The sequence below is a fragment of the Onychomys torridus genome, chromosome 3, assembly GCF_903995425.1.
Source record: "Onychomys torridus chromosome 3, mOncTor1.1, whole genome shotgun sequence".
NCBI lineage: Eukaryota > Metazoa > Chordata > Mammalia > Rodentia > Cricetidae > Onychomys > Onychomys torridus.
The window spans coordinates 151,805,087-151,819,350 of NC_050445.1; the positions used below are offsets into that span (position 1 = coordinate 151,805,087).

Here is a 14,264-nt window from a genome sequence, read left to right on the forward strand (position 1 = left end):
GGAAGTGGCTGGGGTCTCGGGCAAATGGGTGTGGGGGCAGGGTGTGGAGACTGCAGTGTCTGCCTGCAGTCTTGGAAAAGGGGAGCCTTCCCACAGGGCCCGCCGGTTGGCAGGCAACTGGGGCCAAGTTGGTCAGGTCCTCCCGAGGTGGCCTGTGTCCAGCGGTGGGACCCAGGCGCAGTTGCCTCTCTGACTATAACCCAGGCACTCACCTCTGGTCCAGATGAGGAGTTCGTAACTGTAATTCTTACTTGATAACTGTTTTTGTTCCGTATAATTTTACTACTTTGTATGTGCTCCTACCTCTCTAAGTGGCCTCGTAGAACTTGCCAGTCCAGGGATGATGGGAAACAACATGAACAACTAGAGCGGGGGGTTATGTTAGAACACAGGGCAAGTGGTGAAATTTCCAAAGAACAAAGAGTCTAATGAAATACTAACTTGTGTTTAGATGAGAAGGAAGAGGGGATTCTGGGAAGCATCCTGCTGCCTAGTTTTCAGATAGCCATGCTTACCTCTGAGGACCACATCAATCGCAAGTACGCTTTTAAGGTAAGGAAAGGAGCATGCCGTTTTATCCTGTGAAACTTTAAAAAACAGATACGGGGGCTGGAGAGATGTCTCGGCTATTAAAGTCTAGGCTCACAACCAAGGAAAGTAAAAGTAAGAACAGATCCTGAGCCACAGACTATAGTAAAGATCTTTCTGGTAATAATGTTTACATTTAAAGTTGTGCTGGTGGTGCTGACTTCTAGAGAACCTGGATTTAATTTCCATTACCCACAAGGTGGCTCAGAACTATAACTCTAGTCCCAAGGGACCCAACACCCTCTTCTGGCATAGACATACAAGTAGGCAAAATGCTTGTATACATAAAATTAAATTAAATTGAAAAATAGCAGTGAAGCATATTGGTTGGTGATGTCGCAGCCATAGCAGAGAAGACTGTCATCTTAGGAAGCACATGTTAACACAGTCCAGGCTGTGTGCAAGTGTCTCTCCACAAAGCCAGCATGGCGGAAGCATCCCTTAGTGATTGTTGTTGTTTCAGAAGGAACACATGAGCGAGTGTTGCACTTTAACATGACATATTTACAAGTTTGTGCGTTAGTCTCAAAGACGTGCAAACCACCTGGGTCCCTGCTGAGACCATCATTCACCCATCATCTTGTGCTATTGCTGTTTGTGAAAGTATACTTTAATGCTAATTTAGTGGCAAATTTTTGTTTTCAGAAAACATGCTGCATTCTTTGCTTTAGGGTTATGGTTAAAATAAATCTCAGAGGTGACCTGGCTTGGGTAGATAGATAATGATCATGACTAATTTTAGTGTGGAAATTTTGTTTTAAGAGTAAAGATACAGGGGCTTGAGAGATGGCTCAGAGGTTAAGAGCAGTGGCTGCTCTTCCTAAGGACCTAAGTTCAAGTCCCAACAACTACATGGTGACTCACATCCATCTATTATGAGACCTGATGCGCTGTTCCGGCATGCAGGCCTACATGCAAACCGGACACTGTATGCATGATAAATAAATAAATCTTTAAAAGAAAAGAATAAAGGTACAAATGAGGACAAAATACAGTTTAACAATGAAGATGTTTGTGCCTTTACAAAACGCATAAAATTTTAAACATTCATTTTAAAGAATACTCAGGACTGCATTAGTGTGTGACTTTCAGTAATTAATATATTGCATTATTATTATTAACTGTGAAGGTAAAAGAGGAGGAAGGCTTAAGAGGGCGTAAGCAGGTTGAGAAGGTAATAGTAGAGCAAGGCCTGAGTGTGAGGGCGTAGCTTCAAATCTGAGTCAACTAGCACAGCACACTTAGAGCAGGGTTGCCGAGAGGAGCAATTGGGTAAAGTTGGGGCCAGAAGTGGATCTCAGTACAGAGTGTCTCCTGTGCATAATGCCCTGGTTCAATTCCCAGCATCAAAAAAAAAAACACTGAATGCAGGTAACTTCAAATAAGAACTTTGTGAAGTATGTGTCTAGAGCTGTGATGCTCACACTTACTTGGCCATAAGCTTAAATCTTTATCTGGTAGTAAATTTAACAAATATTTATTGAAATTTTTGTCTTTGAGGGACATTTTATTTGTACTTGTAGATTCTTTAAAAAAAGAAAGAAAGAAAGAAAATACTACAGTATGAAAAGAAAAAGCTGGCTAGAAAAATGTCTCAGCCATGAAAGGTTAGGCACTCAACCAAAAAGAAAAGCATTCTGCAGGGGCTAGAGATGTGACTCAGCAGTTAAGAACACAGAGGACAAAATACAGTTTAACAAAGAAGATGTTTGTGCCAGCACCCATATGGCAGATCACAAGGTGTGTAACTTTTCAGTTCAGGGGATCCAGTGCCTTCTTCTGGCCTCTGAGGATACTGCATGCATGTAATACACAGACAGATGTGCACAGACCAACACATAAAAACTGAAAAAGTAATAGTAATAAAAGTCAGTTAAAGAAAAGTTTTTTAAATCTGCAATGTTAAAATAGCACAAAAGTGACCACAGGAATCTGGTACAGTTTCTGTCACTGTTAGTTTGATTTTGGTGTTCTTTTGCCCATAACAATAGTAACTACTGTTTTAACTTCTCTTGTATGGCGTTTCCCCTAAATTTTGAGCTACTGTATGACTGCATTTGTTGATTTTTGAGTCAACTGTTATCGGCATGGTAAGTAGGAACTTCCCAGTTTCTGAATTTAAGCATGGTGGGTGGCTATGTGTGTGGTTTGGCTTCTGTTGTCCCAGGGCGGGAACAGGATCTTCCCACCACCAGCCCAGTTCCTCCCACTGATCACAGATGTGAGCAGTGTTCCTCATCTGTTTTACCAAAACCCACTCCCAAGAGTCCAGTGACTACTGATCACTTTAACACCAGAGCACGTGAACTGTCTTAGGCTACACAGTCATCTCTGACCTCACCATGGAATTTGTTATGACATTACAGTGATCACTGCTTATGGACTATATGTGTATTGTATGTATTCTAAAGATGGTAAGCCAATTGACCTTGGGAAGAAGGCTGATAAGATGTTGGTGAGAAGAGTGTGATTGTAGATGTAGAGCTCTGGTTTTTTAATACTTAACAACCAACTGCTTAACAGGCTCCTCACCTCACTTAGGCTGTGGTGGCCTTTGTTCATTTGGCCAAGTCTTCGGGTGTCTAATGGGAATGACCATGGGGTTTTGAAATGGAAGTTGAGACTGGGTCCTCCTCATTCCTGGCCTCAGCTTTCTCCATCCACAGCTCATCCTATGTGTCCTTGCCATGGCTGGGCAGTGCTCTCCCTCAGCAGCAGCTTCGCCAGTGTCTTTATTTTGTTTTCCTCCTGATTCTCTGATAGAAAGAGCACCATAGAAGACAACCCCACTGGTCGTTACGTCCTCTCAAACTGCAGGTGTTTGCGTTTTAACTTGGAAACCTGAAAAGAAAAACTAGAAGGAAATATCCTTGGGATTATTTATGCATAAGTGTCCATATACCATGTTTAACTGCTGTTAAAGACTAAAGACACTGCTAACAAGCAGTGAGAATGCTTGCATGGGCCTTCCCGTTCTGTTGCTGCTCACTCTACAGCATACCCCACCTTTGGGTTGTGTTTTGTTTTGTTTTGTTTTTGAGGCTGGGTCTCCACACTGGATCACACTGCCCTAAAACTCACCATATAGTCCAGGCTGGCCTCAGAGTCATGCCTCAGCCTCCCAAATGCCATACCTGGCTAGAAATATTATCCCTGAATGAGAAAATATTGGCTGCACCAAATTAAAAATGGTTAGAGTTAAGTGAGTGGGACAGACCCCACTCCGTCCTTGAGCACATGTTTTTGTAGCTTTGAGATACATGCAATTGAAGAAACATTAAAAGGATAATTAGTGTTGTAGCTGCTGGGATCAGTATGTATGTTCTTAAGTCATGTCTGTGTCTTATGTAAAAGACAAATCTCCTTCCTTTGAAATTTCATAGTAATGAAAGATAAGGAGTCACTTTTCCCCTCTTTTTCAGAATTGCATATCATGATAAAGCGATGGTGTCGTTCTCACTCAGGCAGCCCATCCAAACATGCGGACCTATTATTTCTGCACCGATACAGGAAAGGAAATGGAACTGTGGATGAAGGCCATGTTAGATGCTGCCCTGGTGCAGACAGAGCCTGTGAAAAGGTACAGCCCTGAGGGAAGCAGCAGTGACTCTCAACCTCCTTTTGCTCCTGCCTTGCAAATGCCATTGTCCTGGTGCATGGTCGTCCCTCACCAGGCCGGCTTACGGCCTGCATGTGTGCCTTTGTCAGTTGACAAAGTTGACTAGTCCACCTCATTTTCACTGTCAGTGTACTAGGGGCTCTAGGATCCTAACATTCACACTGAATGTTCTTTCTTCTTACAGAATTACCTTTAATTTCCGGTGAGTACATCTCTTTATTATCTTAAAGCTGTACAGATTTGTGCACTTCATGGAAAAAAATTTTTAAAGAGCCTTAATTGTAGAATTTAATTTCATGCAGTTTATTTCATTGTGTTTTTATATGGTATTGGTATTTGGGAAATAAATAACAACAAAAAATTCTGATGAGTTTTATTTTGTTAGTATTTTGTGGCTAATTCTGGTTATTTTGTTATTAATAACTCCAGAAGATAATTCTTAGAACATTTAAATTATTTCTAAATATATCTCCTCTTGATGAATTGTGCCTTTCCTTCAGAACTGTGGTACTCAGATTCTTATGAAAATTGATCCTAGGGTTGTTGATTGTCTTCCTTGCTTGGAGATAACAAGTCATATTAATTATCTGCATTATGCTGAGAGCTAGTCGACCAGACATGGTAGCATGTACTTTTTTCTTTTGCACATGTGTGTGTACATGCATGCATTACAGTGTTCATGTGGAAGCAAGAGGGCAACTTTCAGGAGATGGCTCTCTTCATTTCAGTATGTAGGTCCCAGTGATGACCCTGAGCGCCTTTACCCGCTGAGCTGTCTCTGGCCCGTGGCACACACTTGTAACCCAAGCCCAGAGCCGCCTGGACTACATCACAAAACTCTGTCTGAGAAAGAAGCAGACCTAAGCAAAGAAAATAGGTTTCTCAAACTGCAAAAATAGAGGGTGGAGGAATATGCTTTTTGTTTGTTTGTTTGTTTTCTTTCCTTCGTTTTTTTTTTTCTTTCTAGAGACGGGATTTTTCTATATATTCCTGACTGTTCTGGAACTAGACCAGATTGGCCTTGAACTCATAGATCCACCTGCCCCTGCCTCCCAATTGTTAGGAAATACACTTCTTGAAAATTTCTGTAATTTGGAGGTTTATAGTGGAATTAAATTTATTTCCAGTCGATGATAATTAAGTTCACATTATATATAAGAAAACTGCTAACATGCACATTTAAAGGGGCATGTTTGTGTGTCTGTCTGTCTGTCTCCCAGTTAGAGGTCAAGCCCCATGGCATCATACATAGTATTTCAGTATGCATTTTAGTGGTCTTTTGGCATGTTGTGTAAAAGACTGAATTGAGGCTTTATGAGATAGGTACTTTTTTTTTAAGGCGGGGTCTCTCTACATAGCCCTAGAAGTCCTGGAATTCTTTATGCAGACCAAGCTAGCCTCAAATGCAAAAAGATTCACCTGCCTCTACCTCCCAACTGCCAGTATAAAAGTCTTCTGCCACCAAGCCTGGCTCTTACTTGTATTATTGTTTTTAAAACCCAAATCCTCATCCAGGTACCCAAGCATGGAAATAAAACAGGTTCTAGGGTTGCTGGTGGTGGCTGTGCTAAAGGTCTCAGACCCAGGGCCTTGTGTGTGCAAGTGCTGTCCTCTAACCAAAACCCTAGTCCTTGGGATATCTGATTCCAACACTTGGATAGTGGAGGCAAGAGGGTGAAGCAGTCAAGGCCAGGGCCAATGAGTATTTGGCGTGGGTAAAAATGTTTGTCTTGAAAGCCTTATAGCCTGAGTTCAGTCTTCAGAACCCATGGGGAAAGGAAGTGATGCTGCAATATTGTCCTGACTTCCATATACACACCGTGGCATGTATGTCCCCCACATACATATGCACATTCACACACACTGGTTGGTGGTGGAGCACACCTTTAATCCCGGCACTTGGGAGGCAGAGACAGGCAGATCTCTGAGTTCAAGGCCAGCCTGATCTATAGAAAGCTTCAGAATAGCCAGGGCTGCCCAAGAGAAACCCTGTCTTGAAAAAACCCAAAATAATAATAATAATAATAATAATAATAATAAAAAATAGAGTGAGAAGTCACCCATGCCCACGTATATCACACACACCTACATACCATACTAAATTGAGGGGGGGAGGGGTTGGGGATTTAGCTCAGTGGTAGAGCACTTGCCTAGCAAGTGCAAGGCCCTCCTCAGCTGAGAGAGAGAGAGAGAGAGAGAGAGAGAGAGAGAGAGAGAGAGAGAGAGAGAGAGAATGAGAATGGATTTTTGTCTGGTTTCTCTTTTCACCTTGTACTTAAAAAAAAGAATTGTAAATATATGCAAATTTCTATAAAGCTCTAGGAATTTTTTTAAATATAGAAATGAGTATAGAAATTAGAGTATTTTATTTTCAAGTAGCTTCTATACTACATGTTATACATGTTATACTTTTTTTCAGTTTTCCATTTTCTTTTGCTAAATTTATAATTCAAACAGCTGGGGCCAAGTGTGGTGGTGCACCCCTATACTTCCAGCACCTGGGTGGGAGCCAAGCTGGTGATGAACTCCTGTAATCCCAGCACCTAGGAGGTAGAAGCAGGAAAATCATGAGTTGCAGGCCAGCCCTAGGCTATGCAATGAGATCTTTTCACCAAAAAAAGTAATAAATTTATTAAAACCACATATAAAAGTAACATGTAAGACATGAGAGGTGGCTCATTGATTAAGAGCAGTAGCTACTCTTCCAGAGAACTCAGGCTTCACTCCCAGTAGCCACATGGAGGCTCATAATCATCTGTGACTGCAGTTTCAGGGGATCTGGTGCCCTCTCCTGGCTTCCAAAGGCAGTGCATGCAGGCAAGCAAAGACACCCATATACATTTTTTTATTTTATAATTTAATTTAATTTTACATATCAGCCATGGATTACCCTGTTTTCCCCCCTCCCGCCTTGCCCCCATCCCACCCCCATTCCCATCTCCTCCAGGGCAAAGACTCCCCTGGAGAGTCAACTCAACCTGTAGATTCAGTCCAGGCAGGTCCAGTCCCCTCCTCCCAGGCTGAGCAAAGTGTCCCAGCATAGGCCCCAGGCTCTAAACAGCCAGCTCATGCACTAAGGACAGGTCCCTGTCCCACTGCCTGGGGGCCTCCCAAACAGTTCAAGCTAATCAGCTGTCTCACTTATCTAGAGGGCCTGATCCAGTTGAGGGCTCCTCAGCTATTGATTCATAGTTCATGTGTTTCCATTAGTTTGGCTATTTGTCCCTGTGCTTTTTCCAATCTTGGTCTCAACAATTCTTGCTCATATAATCCCTCCTCTGAAGATAGCTTATGCTGGAGAGGATGTGGAGCAAAGGGAACTCTCCTCCACTGCTGGTGGGAATGCAAGCTTGTACAGCCACTTTGGAAATCAATATGGTGCTTTCTTAGAAAATTGGGAATCAATCTCCCCCAAGATCCAGCTATACCACTCTTGGGCATATACTCAAGGAATGCTCAATCATACCACAAGGGCACTTGCTCAGCTATATTCATATCAGCATTGTTTGTAATAGCCAGAACCTGGAAACAACCTAGATGCCCTTCAACTGAAGAATGGATAAAGAAAATGTGGTACATATACACAATGAAGTACTACTCAGCAGAGAAAAACAATGACATCATGAGGTTTGCAGGCAAATGGATGGAACTAGACAAAAATCATCCTGAATGAGGTAATTCAGACCCAGAAAGACAAACATGGTATGTACTCACTCATAGGTGGATACTAGATGTAAAACAAAGATGACTAGACTGCTTCTCACAACTCCAGGGAGGCTACCTAGAAAACAGGACCCTAGGAAAGACACAGGGATCACCCAATGACAGAGAAATGGATGAGATCTACATGAACAGCCTGGAAGTGAGTGGGGTAATAAAGGACAAGGTTCGAGGGAAAGAGAGCCTAGGGGAGTGGGAGATTCCAGTTGGATTAAGAACAGAGAGGGAGAACAAGGAATAAGACCACGTGAGAATAGGAAGAAGCAAAATGCTGGAGAGGTCCCCAGAAATCCACAAAGATACCTCCACTGTAGAGTACTGGCAGTGGGAGAGAAAGCCCTAACTGACCTAGTCTGGTGATCGGATGGCCAAACACCCTAACTGTCATGCTAGAAATCTCATCCAATTACTGATGGAAGTGGATGCAAAGATCCACAGCCAGGCCCCAGGTGGAGCTCCAGGAGTTCAATTGGCGAGAAAGAGGAGGGATTGTATGAGCAAAAATTGTTGAGCCCATATACATTTTTTAAAAAGCAACATGTACTCGTGAGATGATGAATTGTTTATGTCAGGCAGCTGTGTTGCTGTAGTTTGTCCCTTAGCCAGCAGTTATGAACACCTCTGAGTCCAGCCTGGAGGCAGTGGTTCCTATCACACTAAGAGTTGGCTTGCTTTCTTCTACACTGAGCTGTTAACATTTTTAATCCTACCCCATTATGTTTAGAACTGAATATTGAAAGTATATTTTTTTATATTTAATTTCATACATCCATTGAGATGTTTTGTTTGCTTGAAGTAAAAGCAATGGGATTCCTTTGCTTTGTGGTCCAAATACTTAAAACAATTACCAGGGCATATCACCTAAGAGATAAAATAACCAGGTTTGGGGAAGGGGTTTTTTTTGGTGCTTGATACCAAACCTAAGTCTTTGTATGTTAGGTAAGTACTCAACTACTAAGCTACATCCTCAGCCCAAAACATCCACTGCCAAGTCCTGCAAGGGTTGGGTCTGGAAACCTGACTGTGGGAAGGAAGAAAAGACAGGCACACATATAAAAGATGGGTTCCAGTGGGCCATGTACACTCATGGCACCAACTTCCAAAATAACCTAGACTGGGGTTGGGGATTTAGCTCAGTGGTAGAGTGCTTGCCTAGCAAGCCCAAAGCCCTGGGTTTGATCCTCAGCTCAAAAAATAAATAAATAAGTAAATAACCTAGACTGTAGCATGCTTATTACGTACAGCACATTGGGAGGAGTCATTCTCAATGAGAGGTCTCAGTCAGGAAATGTCTTCAAGGAAGAAGTTGCACTTGCTAGTTTTTTGCACATACTGGTCAGTCATTTATAAACACTCCTACTTACACAGTCTATCAACATTCACACTTGACCAGAAGAAGGCTTTGCAATTCCACACCTGATTAATATGGGGAAGGTATGCCTTTGTGATTGGCATGGCCAGCTCATGACAGTACACATTCACCCACCTACAATCCAGTTTTTAAAGCTCGTTTGTACTAAATCCTTAAAGGATTTCATCCAGAAACTACAATGTGTGTAGATAGCTGATGACATTTTTAAAAATGTAAGTCTACTATATTTTCTCTGAATAATTTTCATCTCTTGGCATATTATTTTCATTTTGTGTAGCCTCACTGTGTTTCTTTTGACTTTTTGAAAAAAATTATGGGTGTTTTGCCTGCATGTACATCTGTGTACTGCAAATGTGCCTGGTGCTCACAGAGGCCAAAAGAGGGCATCAAATCCCCTGGAACTGGAATCACGTAGATAATTGTGAGCTTCCATGTGGGTGCTTGGAATTGAACCTAGATCCTTTGAAAGAGCCACAAGTGCTCTTACCCACTGAACCATCTCTCTCCAGCTCCCCTTGGTGTTTTTACATTGTGTGTGTGCACGCATGCGTGTGTACTGCACGCATGGGCATGCACATACACGCACACGCTACGCATCTAGCCCATGGTATCTCTCATGCTAGGCAAGCACCCCATCTCTGTCAGTAAACTATACCTCCAACCCTATGTTTTTACTGTCAGTTGACATACAATAATTACATATATTACTAGCGTATAGTAATTACACATGGGACATTTCACATGTATTCACTATGTAGTGATCAGATTGGGGTAATTAGCATAGATGTCATCTCAGACTTTGATCGCTTCTTTTTGCTGGGGCCTTAAAAATCTATACTAGTTACTTTGAAAAATTATTATCAACCATAGTTATCTTACAATGCTGTTAAGATATAGAAATGTCGGGTTGGGGATTTAGCTCAGTGGTAGAGCGCTTGAGACCCTGGGTTGGATCCTCAGCTCAAAAAAAAAAAAAAAAAGTTATAGAAATGTCTTCTCCTTTTGAGCTGTACCAATTATCTGTCCTCTCTCTGCCCATTCCACCCCATCCCTCCCTGGCTGTATAGTAACTACTTTTCTGTCCTGTGTTTTAGAGGTCAATATTTCTAGGTGTAAATGAGAGGATATATTTATCTTCCTGGATTAGGCATATTTCACTAACACAATGATCTCTGGGATAGTCACATGGCTGCATTGTGTGTGTGTGTGTGTGTGTGTGTGTGTGTGTGTAAGAATCTCATGTAACCCAGGCTGGCCTCAAACTCAGTGTAGAGAAGAATGACCTTAAACTCCTGATCTTCCTGACTGCACTGGGGTTGAGGTGTGTATTCCCACACCTGTCTTCAGGTATCAACTGTTGCTTGGTTTAGAAGAGCTATAGGTTGAAGTTTGGTTATTTAGTATCCATTTATGAGTGACTACACCATGTTTGTCCTTCTGAATCTTGATTACCTCACTCAGGATTATATTTTCTAGTTCCATTCATTTGCCTGCAAATTTCATGATCTCTTGTTTTTTTACTGCTGAGTAGTACTGCATTATGTATATGTACCACATTTTCTTTATCCATTCTTCAGTTGAGGGGCATCTAGGTTGTATCCACGTTCTGGCTATTACAAATAATGCTGCTATGAACATAGTTAAGCATGTGTCCTTGTGGTATGAATGAGCATTCCTTGGTATATGCCTAGGAGTGGTATAGCTGGGTCTTGAGGAATATTGATTCCCAGTTTTCTGAGAAACCACTGTACTGATTTCCAAAGTGGCTATATAAGTTTGCACTCCCACCAACTGTGGAGGAGTGTTCCACTTGCTCCATATCCTCTCCAACATAAACTGTCTGCAGTGCTTTTGATCTTAGCCATTCTGACAGGTATAAGTTGATATGTCAGAGTCGTTTTGATTTGCATTTCCCTGGTGACTAAGGATGTGAACCCTCCCATTTGTCTTAATCGCCAGAGTAGTGTCTAGTGTTTTGGGGTGGTTTTGTTTGCTTCCAGTCATGGCTTAAGTATTACTTTCTTAAGTCAGGTACAATTCTCCTGGTTTATATTCTCATAGTTTTCTGAGTCAGTTTTATTTCATTTAAAGAAGAGTCATTGCATGCTTATGTTTCTTCAGTGATAAATCTCTGGGGGAAAAAATTACAATTCTAGTCTAAAACAGTAGCTGGAGTAGACTGAACTTAGTTGTACAGTTTTTAAGATACTCAGCATTCAGTGTTAAACAACTCTCCCTGCAGATGTCAGTGAACATTTGCTGTCATTTTCTTAGTGGTTTCCCTTTTGAAGGGAAGAAGCCCATCTTTGTAACTGCCCTGTGTCTCCTGTGACGTCTGATTTGGAAGCAGTGGTTCATGTATGACTTGTGTCTGTGCAGTATGTGATTTCATTCTTGCTAGAGCCCCATGCCAGAGTCTATAGAATCTACATTTCTCCACTGAAAGTTGAAATTAGGTACATACGTGTGAATATGTATGTTTTCCACACATCATGGAACTTAGCAACAGTACCACCCTTGGGATCTCACAGTAGCACCACAGCATGCTGAAATGCAGGGGGCAGGCCAATTCTGTGAGTTCCTGATGAATGAGGTGGTCTTGGGTTCAGATACTTAGCTTGGTTTTATCAAAGCCTGGATAGTATTGGCTCAGGAAAACCACTTCTCATCCGAGAGACCAGTTGGTGGCACACTCTAATCCCAGCACTCGTGAGGCAGAGACAAGCGGATCTCTCTGAGTTCGAGGCCAGCTTGGTCTACAAAGCAAGTTCCAGGACAAGCTCCAAAACTACACAGAGAAACCCTGTCCAAAAAAAAAAGCTGGTCGTTGGTGGCGCACACCTGTAATCCCAGCACTCGGGAGGCAGAGGCAGGCGGATCTCTGTGAGTTCAAGGCCAGCCTGGTCTGCAGAGCTAGTCCAGGACAGGCTCCAAAGCTACAGAGAAACCCTGTCTCGAAAAACCAAAAAAAAAAAAGACAGAAAGACAGAAAAAAGACCTGTAGCAACTGGGTAGTAACTCAGGTGGCCCAGAAACACAATTGACAAATATTTTCTTCTCTCGGGCACATGGATCCCACAGAGCTACTTGATGAACTGAGAAAAGTGAAGGCAGTAAGAGACACGCCAGTTGTTGTTGGTTCTCATGACAGTCCTCTGGCATTGCTGAAATTCTCTGTTTACCAAAGAGGAAACTGAGGCAGTGTAAACTTCTGTACCTTGCCAAAGAAGCAGCTATTAAGAAGTAAACAAATCCATGGGCCAGGCAGTGGTGGCGCATGCCTGTAATCCCAGCACTCGGAAGGCAGAGGCAGGCGGATCTCTGTGAGTTTGAGGCCAGCCTGGGCTACAGAGCTAGTCTAGGACAGGCTCCAAAGCTACAGAGAAACCCTGTCTCGAAAAACAAACAAACAAAAAAAAGTAAACAAATCCACTAAAGCTGGGCATGCTGGTACATACCTTTAATCTCAGGTAGAAGCAGATAGATCTCTGTGAGTTCTACCCAGCCTGGCCTACATAGGGAGGCCCTGCCTTTAAAGGGAAAAAATAAAATAAAATGAAATAAAGATACCCACTAAGCATAAGCAACTTTGCTCTGATAGCTCCTAAACTTTGCTGTCTGGGTGTGATGTTTTACATCTGTAATTTCAGCAGCCATGGCACTTGAGAGGATCACTTTAAGTTTGAAACTGATAACCTGGGCTACCCAGTGACTTTTCTCCAGAAAATAAAGCCACACACAGGTCCTCTTGTACAAACAAGAGTTAGTCATACAGTTGAGCTTTTTGGTGGCATCAGGCTGTACTTTCCTGTTACAACAGCTTCCATAGCCAGACTCATGAGTGTCTAGTCTCATGATGAGCTGACCTTCATGACTAATTTGTTATTTCAATTGACTGACTGCTTTAAATAATTGTGGTTTGACTGTTAATGGTGAGAAATAGCATTTGCTGTGTTTCCAGATTTTGGCAGGCAGAGGCATAGGGCACTTGTCTCAGTAGCTTTTGCCTGACAGTGTTTTCTTGCATTTTAGAGTTACATGTGCATGATAATACCACAGTTCTGAGGTTCTCTGTGAGCTTATACTCTGCCTCTGTTAGTTGGTTTGCTTGTTCTTATGAAGGTTAAGTTTTCCTGGGTTGAGTCTCCATCTGTTTGTTTACTCTGCTTGTCTCCTCTGCTTTCAGAGTGGACAAGATTGCAACTGAAGGTGCATCAACTAAAGAAACCAATAATATTCCCAACCACAGAGTCCTCATTAAGCCAGAGGTCCAAAACAATCAAAAAAATAAGGAAATAAGCAAAATGGAGGAAAAAAGGGCCTTAGAAGCTGAAAAATACGGATTTCAGAAGGATGGCCACGAGAGACCTCTAACAAAAATTAACAGTGTAAAGTTGAACTCTCTGCCATCAGAATATGAAACTGGGCTAGCCTGCCCGCCTCAGAATGTGCACTACAGACCCATCAATGTGAATAGTTCAGATGGCAAAACAGTGAATGTCAGCTTGGCAGATGTCCAGGGTGGGAGTCACCCAAATACAGGGCCCCTGGCCACAGAAGCTGATCGAGTCATTCAGAGAACAAATTCAATGCAGCAGCTGGAGCAGTGGATTAAAATCCAGAAAGGACGGGGTCTTGAAGAAGAGCCTAGAGGGTAAGTACCTTATCGTGACAGCCCAGTTTCTTTGATGATGTGGTGGAGCAGGTAGGCTTCTTTTACAGTACTGGTTTGAAGTATGTTTTCGATTTCCCACTTCCACATTGATCAGATGTATTTTCTGTCTCATGTTTCTATGGATAGTCTTGCTTTGGGGAAGAGCCCATCCTTCCTAGCCTCTGACAAAGGACGGGGTGAAGTTAATGGGAGAGATAAGTTTTAGGGAGATGAAGAGGGGCTCTTTCTTTCTACCTTCACCCCTATTTCTCCTCTCATAGAATTCTGAACTGTGATGAACCTGTGGGAAT

At 42.4% G+C, this 14,264-nt stretch overlaps 1 protein-coding gene across 36 annotated transcripts in view; it reads left to right on the top strand.

Annotated features, from left to right (window-relative positions):
• The window catches only part of Plekha5 (pleckstrin homology domain containing A5), a 181,521-nt gene that overhangs the window by 114,507 nt on the left and 52,750 nt on the right, over positions 1-14,264 (top strand). For 24 of the 36 annotated variants that reach the window (XM_036182506.1, XM_036182503.1, XM_036182512.1 and 21 more), the window contains 4 exons: positions 452-552; positions 4,053-4,168; positions 4,392-4,409; positions 13,486-13,953. In XM_036182506.1, coding sequence (XP_036038399.1) covers positions 452-552; positions 4,053-4,168; positions 4,392-4,409; positions 13,486-13,953 — 703 coding nt within the window. Of the gene's footprint in view, positions 1-451; positions 553-2,447; positions 2,679-4,010; positions 4,169-4,391; positions 4,410-13,485; positions 13,954-14,264 lie in introns of those variants that run through there. The other 12 variants (XM_036182505.1, XM_036182509.1, XM_036182518.1 and 9 more) reach the window with 2 other exon arrangements.